This window comes from Branchiostoma lanceolatum, chromosome 14 (genome assembly GCF_035083965.1).
Source record: "Branchiostoma lanceolatum isolate klBraLanc5 chromosome 14, klBraLanc5.hap2, whole genome shotgun sequence".
NCBI classification, from domain to species: domain Eukaryota; kingdom Metazoa; phylum Chordata; class Leptocardii; order Amphioxiformes; family Branchiostomatidae; genus Branchiostoma; species Branchiostoma lanceolatum.
The window spans coordinates 18,197,685-18,217,990 of record NC_089735.1 but is presented as its reverse complement, the minus strand read 5'-3'; the positions used below and the strand labels follow the sequence as shown (position 1 = coordinate 18,217,990).

Here is a 20,306-nt window from a genome sequence, read left to right as displayed (position 1 = left end):
TAACTTTCATCAACGTATTATTGATAAGTATTACTGAGTAAATAAACAGTATTCTAACCATTACACATAAACATTGATCTAAAAATCCGCTATATCATCAATCTCTATCTTCAAAAAAATTACTCGTCAGGTCATTCAACTTGTGACACCACAAATGTGTTCTTCCGCGGCGCTCCTTTGATGGCAAATACATGCAAGAGTCGCGGTTTCCTTCTCTAGCTATATGTCGTGTGCTTCAGTGAATTTCAACAAGAAGAAACGATAGAAAGTTATAGCCTTGAAAGAACATCGATATACAAAGGCGGAATCACAATCGAAATCAATTAAGTTGCCAACGCACTGGCCTTTTCCATCAACCCACTCCTAGGCACTACAGAGCAAATTACCGGGTGTCCTTGGCAACATTCAAGTCTCAGTTCTACCGACGGCTTTCCAGGCAAGGCGAGAGACTCTATCCCGTAGGTTAAACCACTGCAAATCAGTTAATCACTTACCCAAGCAACCCCGGATAAAAATGACATACAGGAATAAGAAATGTTAGATAATTACTGATGTACATGCGTCACATAGCTCATGTGACCTCTTTAGATTTTAACCACTTACATTAATAATAGACAGACCTTAAACTTGGGAAAGTATCGCCATGGATAAAGTAGTCGTGATCTTGATAGAAGCACCCTTCTACTATTGAATAGGCTACACTGACGTCGTCACAAATCATTAAGCAGAGTACTTGTGTTTGACATGCGCACCTGTGTTCCATTGCAGAACCCTCCACGGCCTTCGAGAAAGATCTCCACAGTAAGTAAAGAGGCTGCATCCTGTCACCGAAAACACCTCCGGTCGAAAAAATCATCATGTCACTTCAAACGCGCTGCCAATCATTTTGTATCCAGGAATAGCTTCAAAAACGTCGTGTGAGTGATAGAAATTTCCATTTCACTAAAACCTGCCCTTGGCACCAAACAACATCCTCACAAAAATGTTCACCCGCGATAGTTATAACGGAAAAAATTCAAAACCACAAATTTATTTGATTTCAGCACTTCTGGTGTGACAAACTAGTCGTTTTTACGTTGATTGCTTAAATTTGCTAGCCTTTGCCGAAAGTCATCAGTGATATGGCGGCGACGATAGAGAATTCCACCGGCATGGCGGATATGTTGGCGTCGCTGGTGCTGCCTGCTGACGTAGCAAGCCTGGTGAATTTCAGCGAGGAAGGGTCTGGGTACGTGGAGTCTGACTATGGAGACTTCACCGCCATACACTCGTCTTACAAGCAGTCTACAGTCATCATGGTGATCTACATCCTCATGTACGCCGCCGTCTTCACCCTGTGCGTGTGTGGAAACACCAGCGTCTTGTACATGATCTTGAAGACGCCCAAAGCCAGAGGCGTCGTCACCAACTTCTTCATCATGAACTTGGCGTCTGGAGACCTTGTGCTGGGACTTGTCAACCTTCCCTTCACGCTCGTCACCTACATATATGTCGGTAGGTAGAATCTACTTGTATCCTGTGGCAATTTGATAATCATGTTTAAAATCTTTCTCCTACAGCCCCGGTTACTTATAGCCGCACATGGCCTCCCGACCTTCCCCTAACCATGGTTGGGAGTAGTTCGGGAGCTAGGTCGGCTCTGTTTGGCTGAGGTTTGGCACCGTTGGCTCGTATTCGGCTGCGCCAGCCGAATGTTTTAAAATTCTAGAAACAATCGGCTGTGGACGAGAGGTCTGGGATGGGTTGGCTAGTGGTTTGGTCAGTAGTGCCTATGGTGTGTTGGGAGTCAAATTAGACTCTTATAACCTAACACTGGTCGAACTACTTCCGACCTACCGCCAATCTTGGCTGGCTAGTGGTCGGGAGCCATATTTGGCCATGTGTAACCGAGGCTTAAGTCGTACTTCATAAGAGCACGACAATCTTACATGATTTAACCCGCATTCCCCGGGAAACTCTAAGAGTATTATTGTTATTGATAGTTATTTTTTTCCATTTCAAAATGTCAGGTCTGCATACATGAAGTCTCAGTTTTTGGCGACAGGCCTAGTCCTTTGTAATAGCCATAGGCTAGTTTGGCAGCAGCTTCGTATTCCTGGTATTTGTGAACTATGTGAAAACAAGCTAGCCTCACAAGGTCCACTGAAGCGGAAACACCATCTCAATATAGACCCTTTTGTCTGAAAACAATATGATAACATGCTAGCCACCAGGAGGTCCCCGGGGTGGGAAAACCGACTGTATTGTCCTAATCTTGCATACTGATCCTTTAAATCATACATAATGAAATATCCATCCTTGTATGTACAGAGGACATGTTCGGGGACGCCCTGTGCAAGCTGGTGCCCTTCATCAGAGGAGTCCTAGTCTGCACCTCCATCTTCACCATCACAGCCATTGCCTTTGAGCGGTAAGTACCCGTACCCTGTTTGTACAAACATAGCTGTCTTGTGTATGCGACCAATGTATATAATGATAATTCACCAGGTTGTATTATTACGGCCAGTAGGTACCCATGTGAGTAATTAGACCGTTGTCCCTGTAGCTCGATTGGTAGCGGCTTCGCAGTTGAGCCTTCTGTTTCCAATTAGTTGGATCCGGGAGACCCCGGATCGAATCCCGGGAAGGGTATCCTTGTCGGAGCTGCACCGTCTTTCGGAAGAGACGAAAAATGGGGGTCCCGTCATCGAGGAGGTGCCTCGAGTGCGTTACAACAGCCTCATTACTCACATGGGTACCTACTGGCTGTAATAATGTAACCATACGTGTACGTTAGCAGACTTAACATTATAGTCGGAACTGCATGAGGTTTGAAAAGCCCTTGTTAGGACAATGGTCCGCAATGCTTTAGTTAACGACGCCTATAGATATCAGGTAGTACGCTAACGTGTCTAACACAGTCAGAGAGATATCAGCATCTTTGATGTGGACGTTCCTAATTATGTTCGGATTGGAAACAGCAGGGGACAATACACATATAGACTTATCTGAAGGATCTTTATTGCACGCCCTGATTGCAGTTACATGCACAGAGGGGAGTACCTAACAAGCCCTGGATACGCTTAGCCAAACATCCATGGCTCCCGACCAGTAGACAACCAAGGTTGGCGGTAGGTCGGGAGCAGTCTGACCAGTTTAGTTTAAGACAGATTTGACTCGCAAACACACCCTGACCACTACTGACTAACTCTCAACCACCAGCCAACCCATTCCAGACCTCCACGGTCCACAGCCGAATGTTTTCTAATTTACAAAACACTCCGCTAGCTCAACCGAACACCAGCCAACCGCGCCGAACACCAGCCGACCACAGCTGATCTAGATTCCGAACCACTCCCAACTATGTTGGGAAGGTCGGGATGTCAAGATCTGCTATGTGTAACCAGGGCTTTACAGAAGCTACGAAAAATCCAGAAAATGATTTCGTTCACAGCTCATGATACGAGATACATGTAGATATTGGAACAGACCTCATTAGTCCCAGTCATTTGGCATCATTTCGATGTAATAGAAATAATGTAGCCTCAGGTGGTAGTTTTACTATTCATTACTGCAAAGCCTAACCTCATGAGAACTATCCCAGGAACACAACAAGCTTGTTAACAGGACATAGCGGTATTATTGAAGTGTTTCCATAACGACCTGTGCGCAGACATCCACACCTGCACCCGCTATCTATACACTCTTGAAGAGCGAGCTGTATATGATTTCAGATATACAGCTCGCAGATTTTCAACTGAAGCAATAAACCAATCAGCTTTTTCTGGTCATTCTTACGTACATTCTTTTTATACAAAAAAGTTGTTGAGGAGAAATCAAACTCAGACAAAGCCACATATACATCATGACTGGCGCTAAATAGTTTTGTAACTTATGTACTAGGGAAATGGCTGTGAGGCTGAGGAGTCCCAATAGTTATCGTTTTGGAGGGCGATTCGAATGTGTGGTTGGTGTTACACGGGTTCAATGGGTTAAGAACGAAATCTCTCTCCTGACATGTTTTTAACGTTTGCCTGGCTCCTTCCCACATTCCTTGTAGCGGTAGTCCTCTGAAATCGCGCTCCTAGCGGCTCAGCGAGAATATGCATGACACTTATTACAGTAGACAACGCCAACACATGTGTCTTTATTTTCTTTCCATCTGTGCAATGTACTGTTGCACTCAGGGGAAAAAACAACAAGTGTACTTCCAACCGCAACCGCATGGGGTCGCGATTGACACATGGACAATGGCAATGGCTAAGTCACGGACCTGACCTGTGTATTCTTTTCATTTCACAGATACTACCTGGTTGTTTACCCGACTGAGGAGAAGATCTCCACCAAGAAGGCTACCCGTGCCATCTTGTCCATCTGGGTCGTGGCTGTGTTCATCAATATGCCCCTAGCTATGGTTCACCGTAGCGAGGTGTACGGTGGTCAGCACATCTGCGCCCAGTACTGGCCGGCCGACACTCTCCGCCGCATCTACACGTGCTTCAAGCTCGTCATCTGCTATGCCTTACCCCTCGTCATCAACGCCGCACTCAACTACGTCATCGTCATGAACATCTGGATCCGCCCGCCTGTGAAGAGCAGGAACCCGTCACCCAACAGACTACGCGCGGTGAAGATCCTAGCAGCCACCACCATCATCTTCGGCCTGTCATGGCTGCCTCTCCACGTGTGCGCGCTGTTGGAAGACTTCAGCTTCCTGTCGTGGAGCCAGCGGGAGAGCATGCATCACTATGTCTACCCCGTGGCCATGTGGATGGCCCTGGCCAACACCTGCGTGAACCCGGTGGTGTACGGCGTGCTGAACAACAACCTGCGGGAGTCCTACCGTAACGCGACCAACCACCACGGCCACACACCGCTGCTCCTCGCCACCTCCCGGACACCGCGACTCACACACTCACCGAAAACAAACCAACACGTCCATATCGAGCTGAAAGAGCTCCGTTAATACCGCGGTAACAATTCGAAAAAAGGCGCTGCCGGATAGTTTACGTATACGGGCTTTTCTTTTTTACACTTGCGGACGTGACCCCGTGGGCCACCCTGCAGCTGCCGGGCTATTTTTTGGCCGGGTCCCTAGAGTTTTTCGTAGTTAGAATCAACTAGGGACCCGGCTACAAATAGACGCCGTATATAAGCTAATCATGAAAACACCGAGAGGTACCTTATGGTATCCGGGACTCCAACGGGACAAATTTGTGGCTTCAGAGCCCAGCCGGGCTACACCCCCTACGGCCACCGGTGCAAATGTGACCGTTGCATCAACCAACAAACCAAGGAATTGAACAATGCTACCGGGACAGTATGACTTGTGGACGTTGACATAACGCTGATGTGCGCTGCCAACCTTTGACAATACAGCTGACTATAGTCAGTTCCTGGCTTTTTGTCACTGCGCAACCATAAATCTGACAAATCACTGAAGGAATTTTGTTCATAACGAAGGAATATTTCTAAGTTTCTTGTGTATTGCTGTCTTTAAATCATACTTTCACATTATGTTTTATATTTCAATTACAAAACAAAGGGTCAGACAATCCAGTATTGGTAGCTCAACAATCGCTTACCGATCGCCATCTAGTGGAAAAAGGAAAGGCCCGCCAGATGCTAACTTGATTGCTCATTATTAAGTTCTGAATTTCACGTAAAGCTGTGACATAAGTTGAACTTCTATCGGAAGCGTACTACAGAAGAACTAACCGTAGATGGTCTTTTGGTTGAATGTTTATCTTACCGTTTTGTGCGAAATGCCTCATTATGCTATGGTCACAATTGGAAAGGGGACCTGGCGGGCTAGTATACGGACTGGATTATTTTTGCACTTTTGGGCGTGGCCATGCGACACCATGCGGTCCCTGGCTATTTTAGGGCAGGGTCGGCCCACGGGTCTTTTTTAACTCGCAGTTAAAATCAGCCCGGGACCCGGTGACAAATGAACGCCGTGACCTAATCACGAAAACACCGAGAGGTCTGTACTACCAGGGTCTGGCTTCGGGCCCCTGCGGGCACCGGTGCAAATGTGACCATGGCGTTAGTCATGTAAATACGCCAAAAAACGGTTACTCAAGCAACTGGATGAAATCTTATGTTGTCATGTAGATTGATGTTGGAAATTTGGACATTTGACTAATTACGAGTTTTACGTACAGAGTAACGGTAGAGTACATTGTGCTTCAGGCCAATAAATGTAATTTAAGTGTAACTTGTCGTTTGGTTATTGTATACAATACTGATTTTGTGATGTGACTACTTAAGAACACAGGACTTTAGCCGTGGTAGAACCACCTGAATGTGCCCAACAATCATGTGACAAATAAAGAGACATGCATTATATTACATTCATTATGTTATAATATATCATATGTTATATGTTGTATCACGTAGTTTGCACATAATGGTCCTTTCAGATATTTCTTTTTTCCATATAAAATGTAAAATTTGGAATACAGCAGAATTTGAATAGGTACACCGCCAACCGTAAAGTTGTATTGTTGTAAGCATGTGCCATAGTCAAATGATACGCTTTGCTTAGATTTACATGATATATGATAAATGTAAATTGATAAATAACATGGTCAACAGAAGCGTAAAATACCTCATGTTTGTTCGATTATTCAGTGTGTCATTAGCTGTTATTTAGGAAAACATTTCAAATGAACCAAGATACATCTAAACAACTTTTTTTCTCTCCAAATGATGTAATTTCGATGTATGTTAATATTCAGATATGCTGTTTTACAAGTACTGAATTTTATTTGCATATTGGACGTTGATAGCTGTTTGTGTTTTTGTCTAAACATGTATTTCTTGTAATGGTTTGATCTGTGATGATTATTCTCTAGTTGTCATTAACCGTAAAATCATATGGTGTTTTAAATGTCATGAGTGGTTAACATATGGTTGTAACCTAGTACATAGACCGATACGTTATGCTCATTATTCACAAGTATTCCTGTATATATACACTAGAGACTGGAATTTGTCAAACATATACAAAGACTTATGGAATATATGTATATGAAAGAAACAGTGAAGTAAAAAGGCTGCTTATTTTGTGTTAATTGTCAAAAGAGAATAAAGCAATGTTTATATTTTACCTTTTCTGTCCTCTAATATTTTGTTCATTCTTTCAAATGCTAATCATTGTAATAGATATCAGTGATAGTAAGATTGGATCTCCATTGACCAAGTCACAGACTGGATAACAGGTTTTGTGTATACAAAAAAAGGATTACTTACCTAGGCGACGTTTGCCTACTGACTGGTTATCTCCATGAAAAAAGGCTTTTCATGGAGATACTGTTTTGCGCGCGTTTGGTGTCTGTGCGTATGTATGTGTCACCGGATGCTTAAGGTCAGCATAACTGTAGAACCTGTACATGGATTGTAATGATTTTTGGTATGTGGGTGGGCGTTAAGAGGAGAAAGGTTAAGGTCGATTTTGGGCCCCCTGGCATGTGTGACTGGAACTGCAATGGCGTATTTGTAAAAATCTTCAATGTAGAAGAACTGAAGAGTGGATCGACAGGTCGTCATGTTATTTGGTACATAGGTAGGTTAGACCAAGACGTACACACTTAAGTGCAAACTATGCAAATGAGACCGAATTTGCATAAGTAAGGAGGTAAATCGTTTGCATGTGTGTCGCTGGTTGCTTAAAGTCAGCATTACTGTAGAGCGTGTAGATGGACTGTAATGATATTTGGTATGTGGGTATGTGCTGGGAGGAGAATGGTCAAGGTCGATTTTGGGCCCCCTGGTTTGTGTCCCTGGAACTACAATGGCCTATTTGTAAAAATGTTCTAAAGGGGTATAACTGAAGAAAGGAACAACAGATTTTCATGTTATTTGGTACGCAGGTAGGTTGGACAGAGATGTACACACTGAAGTGCAAATCATGCAAAGTTAGTGTGTTTGCGTGAGTGTGCGCGTGTGTGTATGTTTGTGTCACCGTGTGTGTATGCATGTGTCACCGGATGCGTAAAATGAGCATAGCTGAAGAACGTGTGGATAGATTGTAATGATATTTGGTATGTGGGTAGGTGTTAAGAGGAGGAAGGTCAAAGTCGATTTGGGGCCCCCTGGTCTGTGTCACTGGAGCTGCAGAGGCGTATTTGTAAAAATCTTCCAAGTAGAAGAACAGAAGGAAGGAACTACAGATTTTCATGGGCATATCCCTTGCCGTAAAGGCTACGGATGTCATATTTCAGATGTAGGTAATTTTAGGAAAGGTGAACACACATGGCCATAAATAATGCTAATGAATACCTGATTTGCATAATTTATTCATAAACGTGTATTTTCCTTACCGTTAAAGCTACGGATGTCATATTTTAGGTACTTTTAGGGAAGGTGAATACACCTGTCCATAAAATATGCTGATGCGGACCTCATTTGTATAATCTAGGTATAACCTTGTATTTCCCTTACTGTAAAGGCTACGGATTTCATATTTGACATGTAGTTACCTTTATGAAAGGTCAGAAAACCTGGCCATGAATTATGCTAATGATGAGTTTTTGCATAATATATGCATTACCCTTACCATAAAAGCTACTGATCATATATATAAGATGTAGGTACCTTTAGGAAAGCTGAACACACCTGACCCTACATTATGCTTATACAGACCTCGTTTGCATAATCTATGCAGAAACTTCAGAATTCCCTTACACTACAGTAAATGCTAAGGACGTCATATTTGAGGTGTAGGTAATGGGAGGGGAATATCCTGCATTTTCCCGAAAATGTTGCCTTTCTAGGTTCTATTACGTGGATACCCTCTGGCACATAAAACAAAACAACCAGCGGCAACAACAAATAACTAGGGAAAAATAAACACATCTCATATAAAAACAAATTTCATGGATATTTTGGGTCTTCAGGCTCTTGTTCTATTTTGCACTGCAGCTAGGTGTCGTTGCTGCAGTGTGCATAATGCAGTGACTAATATGATGAAAGTATTCACAGAATTTTTCACATAACAGGACATAGCAAGTAATGCACAAAGCTTTTATAAATGCTCCACGAATGTCGTTTCGGTGATTATTTCAGGGACCTGTGATTTTTTTTCGTTTCCATGCATCAAAGATTATTTTACCAGCACAGATTACATAAGCATCGCAAACCTGGCTATTTAAGTTGCGTTTTTTTAGGACCCAGGAATCACTTGAAGGGTATCTAGAAATTTCAATTTCTTTTCTTCTTTTTCCTTTGAACTGCTAATTTTAGGTAGTTTCACTTCCCAGGGTCGCATGATATTAGCCTCCATAACAGGCTCTAACCGGGCTTTTCGGAGGGCTTATAATACACTTTTTGCAGCCAGCCCGTTATTATTAGCCAGCCTGTAACCATATTGCCGGTAGATGGTTACAGGCTGGCTGATGGTTACAGGCTGGCTGCAAAAAGTGTATTGTAAGCCCCCCCCCCCCAAAAAAAGGCCGGTTAGAGCCTGCTGTGGAGGCTAGCATGATATGAAGATCGGGAGCTCCCAAATTCAGACACATCTGAAAAGAATAACAGTGATAAAACGAAACTATTCTTTAAAAAGGGGAAGGAGGATTCCATTTAACCTAACAAATATAAGTCATAACACAAAATTTATAATATGATATCAAGCAAAAAACAAAGATAAAGTAAAAGTCGTATACAGATCGGTAGACTGCAAATTAAGCATTAGCAACTGATCATTAGCGGTGAAAAGAATTACAAGACAAGAAAATGCAATATGCTAATAGCATACTCAAATGAATGCAACTGAGAAATTCTACTTTTGTATAGAACATAAGAAACAAAGATATAACAAAAATTGAATACAGATCAGTAGATTGCAAATTTTCTTGCGATTGACTTGCATATTTTTTGAAAGTTTTTATAATGCAGTTTATTACTATAGAAATGGAGATTTTAAAACGGAAACCCATTAATGTGCGATTCTTGATCATATCAATATGACTGGCCCACGCGTGCCTCTAGCGTTCTGAAATTAACTTTCATCATTTACCAGTCAAATTGAGTCTTTGGTTTCATTTCCTCTTAAAAACGTCAAAACCTGCCCCCAGGAGGGGTTACTTAGTTCAAGGGTAGCTTAATACCCCCTCTCACTGGACCCGCGGCACGCTGGCGGCGTAGCTGCGTCCTAAACTGAATTTGTGTTACCCTTGACATTATAATCGGAATATAATTCAAAACGTACAAGTATGACCAAAAAGACTAAGCTTATCATAAAAGATTCGTTTTTTTGTCGATGAAATTCGTTGAGTTCTATGTCAATTCGATCGGCCACAGCGATGCCGCCAGCGTGCCGCGGGTCCAGTGAGAGGGGGGCTTTAGAGAGACCCTGTGGCCATCTGTGTGGCAAATCTGTTCATTTGTACTTTTTATTTTACTTTGAAGCACCCGAATTCCTGTCTAGACGATCTTTCTACCACAGCGACGAATTCATCACGTGAAGAAAATCTTAAAGATAGTCAAGACAACAAGGGTGGAAACTAGATACATGAGAAAGTAGTCCCATAGCCTTTTTAATGCCGTAGGGACAGTGGGTTGCTATTCACTGTGTAGGGCATTGTATTGGAAGGCGGAGCCCAACCCTCTCCTTCTACTGCCTTTTACCTCCCCAACCAAAGTCAGGTACCCATTTTCACCTGGATAGAGAGAGGAACGTCGTATAAAGTGCCTTTCCCAAGGGCACAGGGTAGGTGACATGTCAGGATTCGAACACAGGACCCGAGGGTTACCCTGACGTTACGCCACTCGACCCCACCAGTGGGGAATACCCTAGCCTAAAATCCTTTAGTACTTGTATGACCCACACATCATATGAGTGGACGCAGGTGGCGACATTAATTTGATCTTGTTCCCGGCCGTGTACGCAAAGTAGAATGTGGTTTATTAATCATCAGAGTGTGCCGAACTACAGCAAAACAGAAAGTACTAAAGGAATGACGTTGACTTGCATCGATGGTAAAACACTGCACGAAATGGCCACGTATCCTGACGGATCCGACGGATCCGGAATCGGGCCTCATGGCGTTTCCGAGCGAATCCGGAAAAATCCCAGTTCACTGCTCGGATACTGAGGTGCCCGCAGATCCGACCAATTCCGACGCCGTATTCCTCTGGATCCGTGATGCGCCTCGGATACCCGAAAATATTTGTGCGGATCCCTCGTTTTTTTATATTTATATATACTCAATATGGCAGAGATAATCGGATTGTTTGTTTGTCGGTAGTTGCTTCGGATCCTAACTTACAAATACACACTGCACGGCATGATCTCAGATCCTGAAAAATCCAGCGGATCCGCAATTGTGCATCATAGCAGATACGGAACGTTTCCGATTGGATCCGATGCACCTCAGATCCAACAATTCCGACAAATCCTGACGTATCCGGAATACGGATTCGTGTCCAATCTCCCACAAGACACTGCGTGTCATGACGTCAGGCGCGAGAAAAGGTTTTGTCGGTGAACAGCACGGAAACAAGAACGGCGTTTCATCACTCTCTGTGCTTAACATGGCATCGTCAGAGTCTACCATGGTCGACCAGTGATTTTTAGTGACTTGAGAGTCGAAGGGGATTCGGTGTAAACTCAAACGCGCGGCATTGCGAAGTAGTCTTCTTCGTGCATGCAATATTCGTCGCCCCCCTCCCCCTTGTAAAGTTGGTAGGGAGTCGATTCATCATTTAGAGGGACTGCCCTTTGGTAAGCACAAATTGGAAAATTCCTGTTTCTAACTAGTTTGAACGTCAGTTATCCTCCTATTGTGGCTTGACATATCATCGCATGACATTAAGAATTGTCCAGTCGACCTGCACTTCTACACCGTTAGGATCTAGGAAATTTATAGCTTTCAATTTGTTCGTTCTTGCCAATGGTCAACAGACATTTGTGTCTGGTTAACGTTTCAGATACAACATAGCGAGCGGTTGAGGGAAAGATAATTAAAGATATCCTGTAACGGAAGGGAATGTCATAAGTATTTGTCCCACAAAGGTCCCACAGTTTGTGGATAGTGAGCTGGAACTTATGTGGAGGTAGTAGTGTGTTTCAGTGATTATTGCATTCAGCTATAGCTGTACATGTTTCATCGATATAATATTCAAGTTATGAATGTACGTTTTACGTATTCAATTAAACGATTCCAAATTCATTTTTTACAAATGTGATTATGTGATATGTTTAATATTTGTCATTGTTTCCCTTTATATATATATCCTATACAGCATCGGCAGATACTTCCTTCACAAATGCAGCACATGTTGTGAGGACCTTAGCTTGGCTTGGAACAAAGCAATCAGCTGTCAGATGCTCAGAGTACCTCAGGCTCCTTCGGTAAGGCTTAAGTCCATCATCGGTACACTTCAATGTTAGCTGAGACAGGCATGATGGATACCCATTGTCCCTTGTTTTTTGTTAGCTGCTGTGATGAAACGAAGCCCATCACAGCAAGGAGGTTATATAGTCTATATAACCTCCTTGATCACAGTTATGTCAAAATCATGTGACATGTTACTTAAATACTAAGTACGTGAATTGATATTTATTCATCATTTTGGTTTTATCATATAGGAACTGGTTCATCACAAGATGAACTCCAAGCTGAGTCCAACATGCTAGATACAGAAGAAATCAGCCTTGCCTGTACCTTACCAAGAGTGCATGGAAGAAGTGAACTCAGATGTAGTCAGAGAATGGGGAGAGGACGATTCTACACATGCAGTTCCACGGCATATACTACTTACGTGTAAAATGTGGCGTGTCATCATGGGAGTTTTTCAGACAGTATAATGTTACTTTGAAGTTTCTATTTTCAACCTCTGTATTTGAAATTATTTGTATCTGATATCTTTTAGACGAAGAACTGGCCACAAATAAGGCTTTCATTACTTTAGTAGAATATGTAGAACATGTAGAAATTTTTGGTCCAAGTGCACTATACGGCAGTAAATATTACCACCATGATGTGATGGTTGTTAATTGTAATACATTTTATAACAATTGTGCTTACACAACCCCAATTTACCGACATTAACCTGCATATGCAGAGGTGCCTTGAGTATGTGGATGTCCCTCGGCCTGTCTTAAACGAAATGGATTATTTAGCCACATAGAACTTCCGTATTGTATTTGATAGTTTTTGAACTTAGAAATGCATATATGTTGAAATATGAAATAATGTTACATTCAGGCTTTCCCAAAACTTCCTGTCATTGAATAATAATGTTTTGGGTATCGTTAAATTAAGAATGCACGCGTATTTATGAATAGTCAACCATTCTATCAAACTTTGTGTGTTTGATTTGTACATATTCGTGGCAAATACAAACATATTCAGAGTCACAATATGTCAAAGATTGTAGAAAGTCTGTATGTTGGATCAGTCTGTATCCGTGGCAAATACATACTGTACGTATATGTCAGGATCTTGGGCAATTTCGTGCAATGTACGGCCCCATATCCGTCGAAAATTCCTATTTTTGTATTCCTCCGGATCTGAGGTTCCGGATCACAGTCCGCTTGTATCCGTCAGTATCCGCAATTTTCTTTTAAAAAATACAGAAAACTTCCTGTACGTATCCGTCAGGATCTCTGGCATTTCCGTACAGTGTACGGCTCCGTATCCGTCGAAAATACCTCATTTTAGGATTCCTCCGGAAATATTCCCAATCCCGGTGCGGAAAATTTTCGGATCCGTTAGGTTGGATTCGTCAGTATCCGTCAGTATCCGCCAAAAATACAGAAAAATCCCTGTATCCGTCAGGATCTGTGGCATTTCCGTACAGTGTACGGCTCCGTATTCGTCGAAAATACCTTACTTTCGGATTCTTCCGGAAATATTCCATATCCCAGTGCGCATTTAGTCGGATCCGTCAGGTTGGATCCGCCTGTATCCGTCAGTATTCGCCAAAAATACAGAAAAATTCCTGTTCGTATCCGTCAGGATCGGTGGCATTTCCGTGCAGTGTACGGCTCCGTATTCGTCGAAAATACCTTACTTTCGGATTCTTCCGGAAATATTCCATATACCGGTGCGGAAATAGTCGGATACCTTACACGTATCCGCCTGTATCCGTCAGTATCCGTCAGTATCCGACAAAAATACAGAAAAATACCGGTACGTATACGCCGGGAAACGAGGCCATTTCGTGCAGTGAAACTCCTAGTCATTTGGCATTGGCTTTTTTCTTTTCAAGTTCTTATCCCTTCTTATAACTTCGATGAATTGATCCTTCATAAACAATAGGCGACACTATAAGGAAAGACTCTCTAAATCCGTTGAAAAAATAACACATACTTTAACATTATACTAACATAATGAACAAATTATTGCCCAAATTATGATTACCGTACCCAGAATTTAGGTGAATTTTCCTGTATTCTGCAAAACTGACAAAAAAACTGCCATGTCCCTGGTGACATCTAACTGTTACCTAGATATAGATAACATTTTGCTCCATCCTACTTGTAGACATTAATTCATTTTGTCAATCTACTTAGACAAAAATAAAGTTTTCCGCATTTAGACCGTCTTTCCAGAGAAATAGTGTCACCTGTTAAACATGGGTTTGATGGCCATATATGCCTTCTCCTATTGACTGCAATTCAGATTCAGAACTCCCACGATAAGATTAAAGCGCTTGGCCTTTTGACCAAAAAGACGGATTACTAACCACTTATCTCATCGATGACGTCATTACTGGGATAAACTGCTTAGGGATACTATCTGTCCCTTTGTACTTAATAAATCATTCTATAGCGAATTGAACAGTAATCCCCAGCGGGAAGAAATATGAGACGTAAAATTGCTCAAGTTTGAAATCCCGTGCCTCTGATTTTGATTGGATTTTTGCTATGTCAATCGTAAGATCATAGCCCCATAGGCCAGAACCAAACGTTTACAGAAATCTGCAATTTGCCAATGATCGTTAGGTCACAGCATGTTACCTCTATTTTCGACATCCGCTGCAGACTCCACAGTTTGATGCTAGATGGCAAACAAGCAAGATGGGAAGAAAACAAGATGCCTACATTTTCCAAATAGACATCATAAACGTTGTACAATAATTGAAGCGACAAGCATGCTTATGTTATCACAGCCTAGGCTACTTTTATTTCTGAATTGAAGAAGTGTACAATATGACACTAGTGTTGTAGACTGGTGTCACTTACCAAGTTAGCAACTACACTCAATTAAGACTACCACACTCGTGCCGCTACAATTACCGAAGAAGTTTCACTCCTACCACTACACTCACGGCTTCCTCGCTAGTGCCACTTCGAATAATTCTACAAATACAATAAAGCCTACCACGCAACATATTATCCTATTTTTGATAATTTCTTGTAATGTAAACCATCTCTAGAGGGAACAAAATTTAGTTTCCTTTTTTTTTAAACCAAAATCAAGCAAAAATCAGGCCATCCATACCATTTACTTGCTGTTGCAATTACATGTACAAGTCAGTGTAAAACCTTGAACCACTGATTTTTTTTTTACCTTATCAATTGTTAGTGGGTTTTCATGTATATTTTTGTGTTTATAATTTTTGTTTGATTTTAAAGCTATACTAATTTAGTGTGAGAGAACATTCCCTCCCCTGCATGTGATGATCTGTAATGTGTACTAATATCAAATGAATAAAGTATCGATCGAGTAGAAAGACAATCCTGTGAAATCATCTGATTGGCATGATATCTAGCAGGCGAAAACTCCTACTGACGCCCTCTATAAACTGTCTCTTCCCAAGTCTGCCCTTCCCAGCTCGGTCGATCAGGTTGAACTCTTGATCTACGATCGCTGCAAGCTGTTCGTCACTTTTGCCTCCTTCTTTGTTCGTGCGAAGGTCGTTATAAAGCTGAAAGTGTGATAGACATCAATGAATAGTTTCATCAGGTTGGTTAGTCACTGGATAAAACGACCTAGTGATTTATTCAACCGACGTTTCCATGACGGTCTGTCACCTTCCCCACTGCAATTCTTACTCTTCTACTTTTGGGACCGCATCTGTAAGCAGCGACACCTACAGCTGCAGTGTGAAGTGAACAAGTCAGAATTGCCCTGAGGAATATGATAGACGGCCGGTCACCAAAACATCGGTGGAATAAATCACTTGGTTGTTTACAAAGAGTCTTTTTATTCTGCGATAAGGAACACATAAAAAGGCCCTCTCTACGAATAGCGTGAACCTTATGTGATACATTTCAGTAACGTCAGTCTTTGCAAGAGGATATCTTCTTTAAACAAATGTTTGACCCGATGATCCTGAATGTAATCAAATTTCGATTGCACAATATTCTTATAGACGAAATAAAATTAGTCAGCGCAAAAAGGAATGCATTCAGCAACTAGCATCCAAAACATAATGCACTAGAGTAACTGCTATAAATAAATCTGAGGGTAAACAGACACAACAGGAGTGTGCTTGATCCATTAGACCATACACGTTAAACATTGGTACCGTCAGGAAAGGTACATCACGACTATTTGTAGGAAGAAAATTTATGCAAAGACGGCGGGGAAATGACCATATTAGGACACTGCTCTTACCATCAACACTCCTTCCATGTCTTCCTTGCTCACCAAGCCATCCCCGTCCAAGTCGAACAAGATAAAAGACCACTCCAACTTTTCCAACGCGTCCCCCCTCAGCAGGGTACTCATCCCCATAAGGTATTCCCTCAGACTCACATGCCCATTGTTGTTCCTATCAAACGCTTTAAAGATCTGTCTGGCAAGAGTACTTTTACTCCGGTCATCTGTGGCTGTGTAAAAGTTTCCGAAATACTCCACGAATTCAGCCTCAGAGAGTTTCCCGTTCGGAACGTCCTTGTAGAATATCTTCATCCAGTACTCGGCTTCGTGCTTTGCGAAATGTGTGGTGGGTCCAACTTTGCTCAGGACCTTCCTCATTTCGCGTCTCTGCTTCAACCTTGACCAAAGAATGCCCATGTTGCTTACATGAACATGCCTCACACGAAGGGTTCCTTGTTAATAAAAATTTACTTATGTCTTTTCAGTAGTCCTTAATCCTTTGCATAGTGTTCAATCAATAAATGTCATAATGCATATTCCGTGTTCTGAACGACCTCTTAAAAGCTTTAGTCACCTTATCGATATCGTTCTGGCAACGTGACCTTCTTTGCTTCAAATAACAGATTACCGAGCTGCAATGGAGTCCGGGGCCGGGAGGACGACTTTGACAAGTGGCACGCTCCCAGCAGTACTGATGTGAGTACTTGTACTCCCTTTGGGTCGCAAGGAAGGGAGCAAATATCCTGCCGCCCTGACCCACGATTTTCCTTGGTCGTTTCTTTCTCTGGTAAACAGGACACGGGCCAGTACGACTTGCCTGCGGTGGTTCTTCTTGTTGTTGTTGCTAGTGCCTTTCAGATTGTTCTGTTTTGAGGAACGGGTCCTCCATGCGTCACATTGCCCAATCCATGGTGCGGGGCTGGGACAGCACGACTTGCCTGCGGCTGTTCGTCTTGTTGTTGCTACTAGTAGATTCTTTCAAATTGTCCTGTTTGAGGAATAGATCTTCCACGCGTTACACTATCGTGGGACAAATATCACATTCCATCCTGTAGTGGCGTTTTGGCGAGAGGAAAGTTCCTGACAGACCCTGGTAGGTGTGTCACCCACACTGCAACAATACAAGGGTTCTAAAACCCTGACAGAATTCCTTCGGGATCTATTGAAAGCAGGAATAGTGAATGTTCTTACAGATCAAGGCGTATCATTGGAACAACAGGTAAAACAGCGTCCGATTTCTGCCACATGCCCCGTTTGTCTGCCTGGGATAGTTTAACAAAGGTCCCCGGAGAAACCGGTCGGCTTAAAAGGTCGTTAAACAACTCCATGCCAACAAAATATTGGTGAGCGAGTCCACATAGCGCCAGGGGGTGTAGGAAAGACGTGTTTTGGCCTTGTTTACGTCGTATTTATTCATCTTCTTGCTTAGTTATAATTCCATCCTCGGAATGATCCTTTGGCCGCTCATTTACATGCGGTACCACCTTCATTATCATTCTTCCACCTCTTAATCCACTCGACCTCATGCATATTTTCTTTCCCGTGTTCATTAAAGCGATCATTGCCCTTCGCCTTACATAGCCATTGGAAATCTATCAGTCAAGGAAATGTTCACAAGTAGGTAATAAAACAAAGCTGATTTCTATTGTATCAAGCTTTCCCGATGTGATGTGAAGCATAGGGGACCAGATTTCAAAACACCCCTATGCTATGTCACCAATGGGATCGTCTTCAGTGGGTGTGTTGTTTGTGCGCATGACAAGCAAATAGGACTTAGACCCAACTAATCAAAGACTGTGACGGCGCTTGCCATACATTGTCTAACTAGGTCAACACTCCAGGGACGCTAACAATACAGCCGATTAAAACTGATCCACCGTCTCTGTGGAGATACATGTGAGTACGGTTAGGGCAACTGTTGTTCATAGAAAGCTGACTCCCAACTGAGATAACATAGTTACTTCATATCTTCGGACAAGTACAACCTTTACTACTAGTTTTGTTCAACGCTTCTACCAGAAATATTGAGCAAACGTGCTACTTACGCTTGACTTTTGTACACGAGACTGCACCAATAAAAAAGGCTTCCTGTCATTGCTAACAGTTTTGAAGGGTCGATGCGGGTTCATTGTGTACGTAGATATTCAATAAAGGGCATATTTTCAAGGTGACCAGGAACCACCGATGAACGAAGGAAACAATTTGAAACCAATCGCAAGATGGCGCACCACGTAAGACTACGTTGGATACGTGATACGTGTTATCCTTAACTTTATATACGGATTTTATACAACACGTATTAGTATGACTAAAAGTCAAACAAAGCACACAAAGCGTAAATATTTTTTATGGATGGAATTTTTTGAGTGCTCTGTCAAATCGCTGGGTCGCAGCAAGGTCGCCAACTTGCTGTGAGTCCAGAGAGATAGGGGGTAAAGCGGGTATCTAACTGGACTGTGGCACGATAGCGAGGTCGGTGCGTCCTGAATTTGATGTGTCTAACCCTTGACTCTATCATGGAAATATCATGCAAAACGTACAATCATATGACTAAAAAGTAAAACAAAGCACACGAAACGTAAAAATATCATTTGTTCTCGCTGAAATTCGTTGAGCACTGTCAAATCGCTCGGTCGCAGCTAGGTCACCAACGTGCCGCGGGTCCAGTGAATACCCACTAATCGTTTTAACAAATAGTTCTATGATGTGATCTAATATATTTACATAGTCACCCCAAACAGACTAACTACAGACGTCCACTACGTACAGAATTCCATGTGCAACAGTATCCTTTGTCGATTGTATAGAAGATATCATTTCCTATTTCCATCTAAGTAAGCCCCTGTCACACATTAAAGACCTTCCCATGACTTTCCTTACAACCAAGGTCGGCGCTGGGTTGGGAGTAGTCTGGAATCCGTCCTATCCTGGTTTCAGTTCGCTCCGAGTCTGATCGCATGTAAGACGAATATGACTACCACGACTTGTACTTTCAAAACTCATAATCGGCAGGCGGTTAAGTTGGTTAAGATTCGCTACAACTCCTAACCATGCTCGCGACCAACTCCCAATCATTGTCTAGAGAGGGTGAGGAAGCCATGGTCGGCTATGTGGGAAAGGGACGTAAAGCATTAGCCCTAAGGGCACTCTATTGGGACAGATGCTATATTCTTTCAGATAAGTTTTTTCACACGAAAATGTACTAGCTTGAAATCTTCGGACCCTGAATCAATATTCTGGACTACAACAATAACCATAAAGAAATTTTACAGATCTTTCACGATATTGTATTCTTATGGTGACGTTCCTTACATTTTGTAGCCAAGCTAAACACTATCACCTTACACAACACTCTCAACGATTTTTTTAGCGAAGCCTTAGGGGCGAGCTTAATAGTATATTTTACGCCCGATTTGCAAGAATTCCCAGAATTCCACAGGAATTTCAGGAATCCGTCCGGCCAACTCTATGGATGCCCTCCTGTCACTTGATACCTCATCAGCACGTCTGGCATCCAAGCACTCAGCTGTCGATGACAGATGACCTACTTTTACGTGGTGTCCGATTTCGTACTGCCGGGAGTGTGTCAGGGAGTTTACCGAATCTAGTATTCTAGCTTTGGAAAGGGTTTGCACATCCCAGTTGATCTATCATCACAAGAACGTGCTAAACATCATGCCTCCCACCAAGAATCCCCTGTGAAAACCAAAGCTTGAGGAGATTCAAGCCTATAAAGAAAGGCAAAGTTTTAAACAGAACGATAAATAA

The 20,306-nt window shown here is 42.5% G+C and overlaps 2 protein-coding genes and 1 long non-coding RNA gene across 3 annotated transcripts; 2 read left to right on the top strand and 1 right to left on the bottom strand.

The window, feature by feature from the left end:
• The first annotated feature begins 325 nt into the window (after nt 1–325).
• On the top strand, nt 326–7,093 carry LOC136449128 (neuropeptide FF receptor 1-like). Its single transcript, XM_066448959.1, has 3 exons — nt 326–1,494; nt 2,311–2,410; nt 4,282–7,093. Exons 1-3 carry the CDS (start codon nt 1,122–1,124, stop codon nt 4,943–4,945), a joined length of 1,137 nt encoding a protein of 378 aa, XP_066305056.1. The 5' UTR covers nt 326–1,121; the 3' UTR covers nt 4,946–7,093.
• Nucleotides 7,094–11,296: 4,203 nt separating this feature from the next.
• On the top strand, nt 11,297–13,581 carry LOC136448430 (uncharacterized). Its single transcript, XR_010757879.1, has 3 exons — nt 11,297–11,707; nt 12,229–12,337; nt 12,575–13,581. It is a non-coding gene; the product is annotated as an uncharacterized lncRNA (long non-coding RNA).
• A 1,507-nt stretch (nt 13,582–15,088) lies between these two features.
• On the bottom strand, nt 15,089–17,837 carry LOC136448429 (neurocalcin homolog). The gene is made up of 2 exons (XM_066447976.1): nt 16,554–17,837; nt 15,089–15,861 (listed from the first exon to the last, which is right to left on the bottom strand). Exons 1-2 carry the CDS (start codon nt 16,953–16,955, stop codon nt 15,682–15,684), a joined length of 582 nt encoding a protein of 193 aa, XP_066304073.1. The 5' UTR covers nt 16,956–17,837; the 3' UTR covers nt 15,089–15,681.
• Between the last annotated feature and the right edge of the window lie 2,469 nt (nt 17,838–20,306).

What these genes read in the sequence shown, in the direction of transcription:
- LOC136449128 (XM_066448959.1), top strand. Translation starts at nt 1,122, where the DNA reads ATGGCGGCGACGATAGAGAATTCCACCGGCATGGCGGATATGTTGGCG. An exon ending in CGTCACCTACATATATGTCG is followed by an intron (nt 1,495 to 2,310) that starts GTAGGTAGAATC and finishes TTGTATGTACAG; the next exon opens with AGGACATGTTCGGGGACGCC. An exon ending in ACAGCCATTGCCTTTGAGCG is followed by an intron (nt 2,411 to 4,281) that starts GTAAGTACCCGT and finishes TTCATTTCACAG; the next exon opens with ATACTACCTGGTTGTTTACC.
- LOC136448429 (XM_066447976.1), bottom strand. Translation starts at nt 16,955, where the DNA reads ATGGGCATTCTTTGGTCAAGGTTGAAGCAGAGACGCGAAATGAGGAAG. An exon ending in ACATGGAAGGAGTGTTGATG is followed by an intron (nt 15,862 to 16,553) that starts GTAAGAGCAGTG and finishes TCACACTTTCAG; the next exon opens with CTTTATAACGACCTTCGCAC.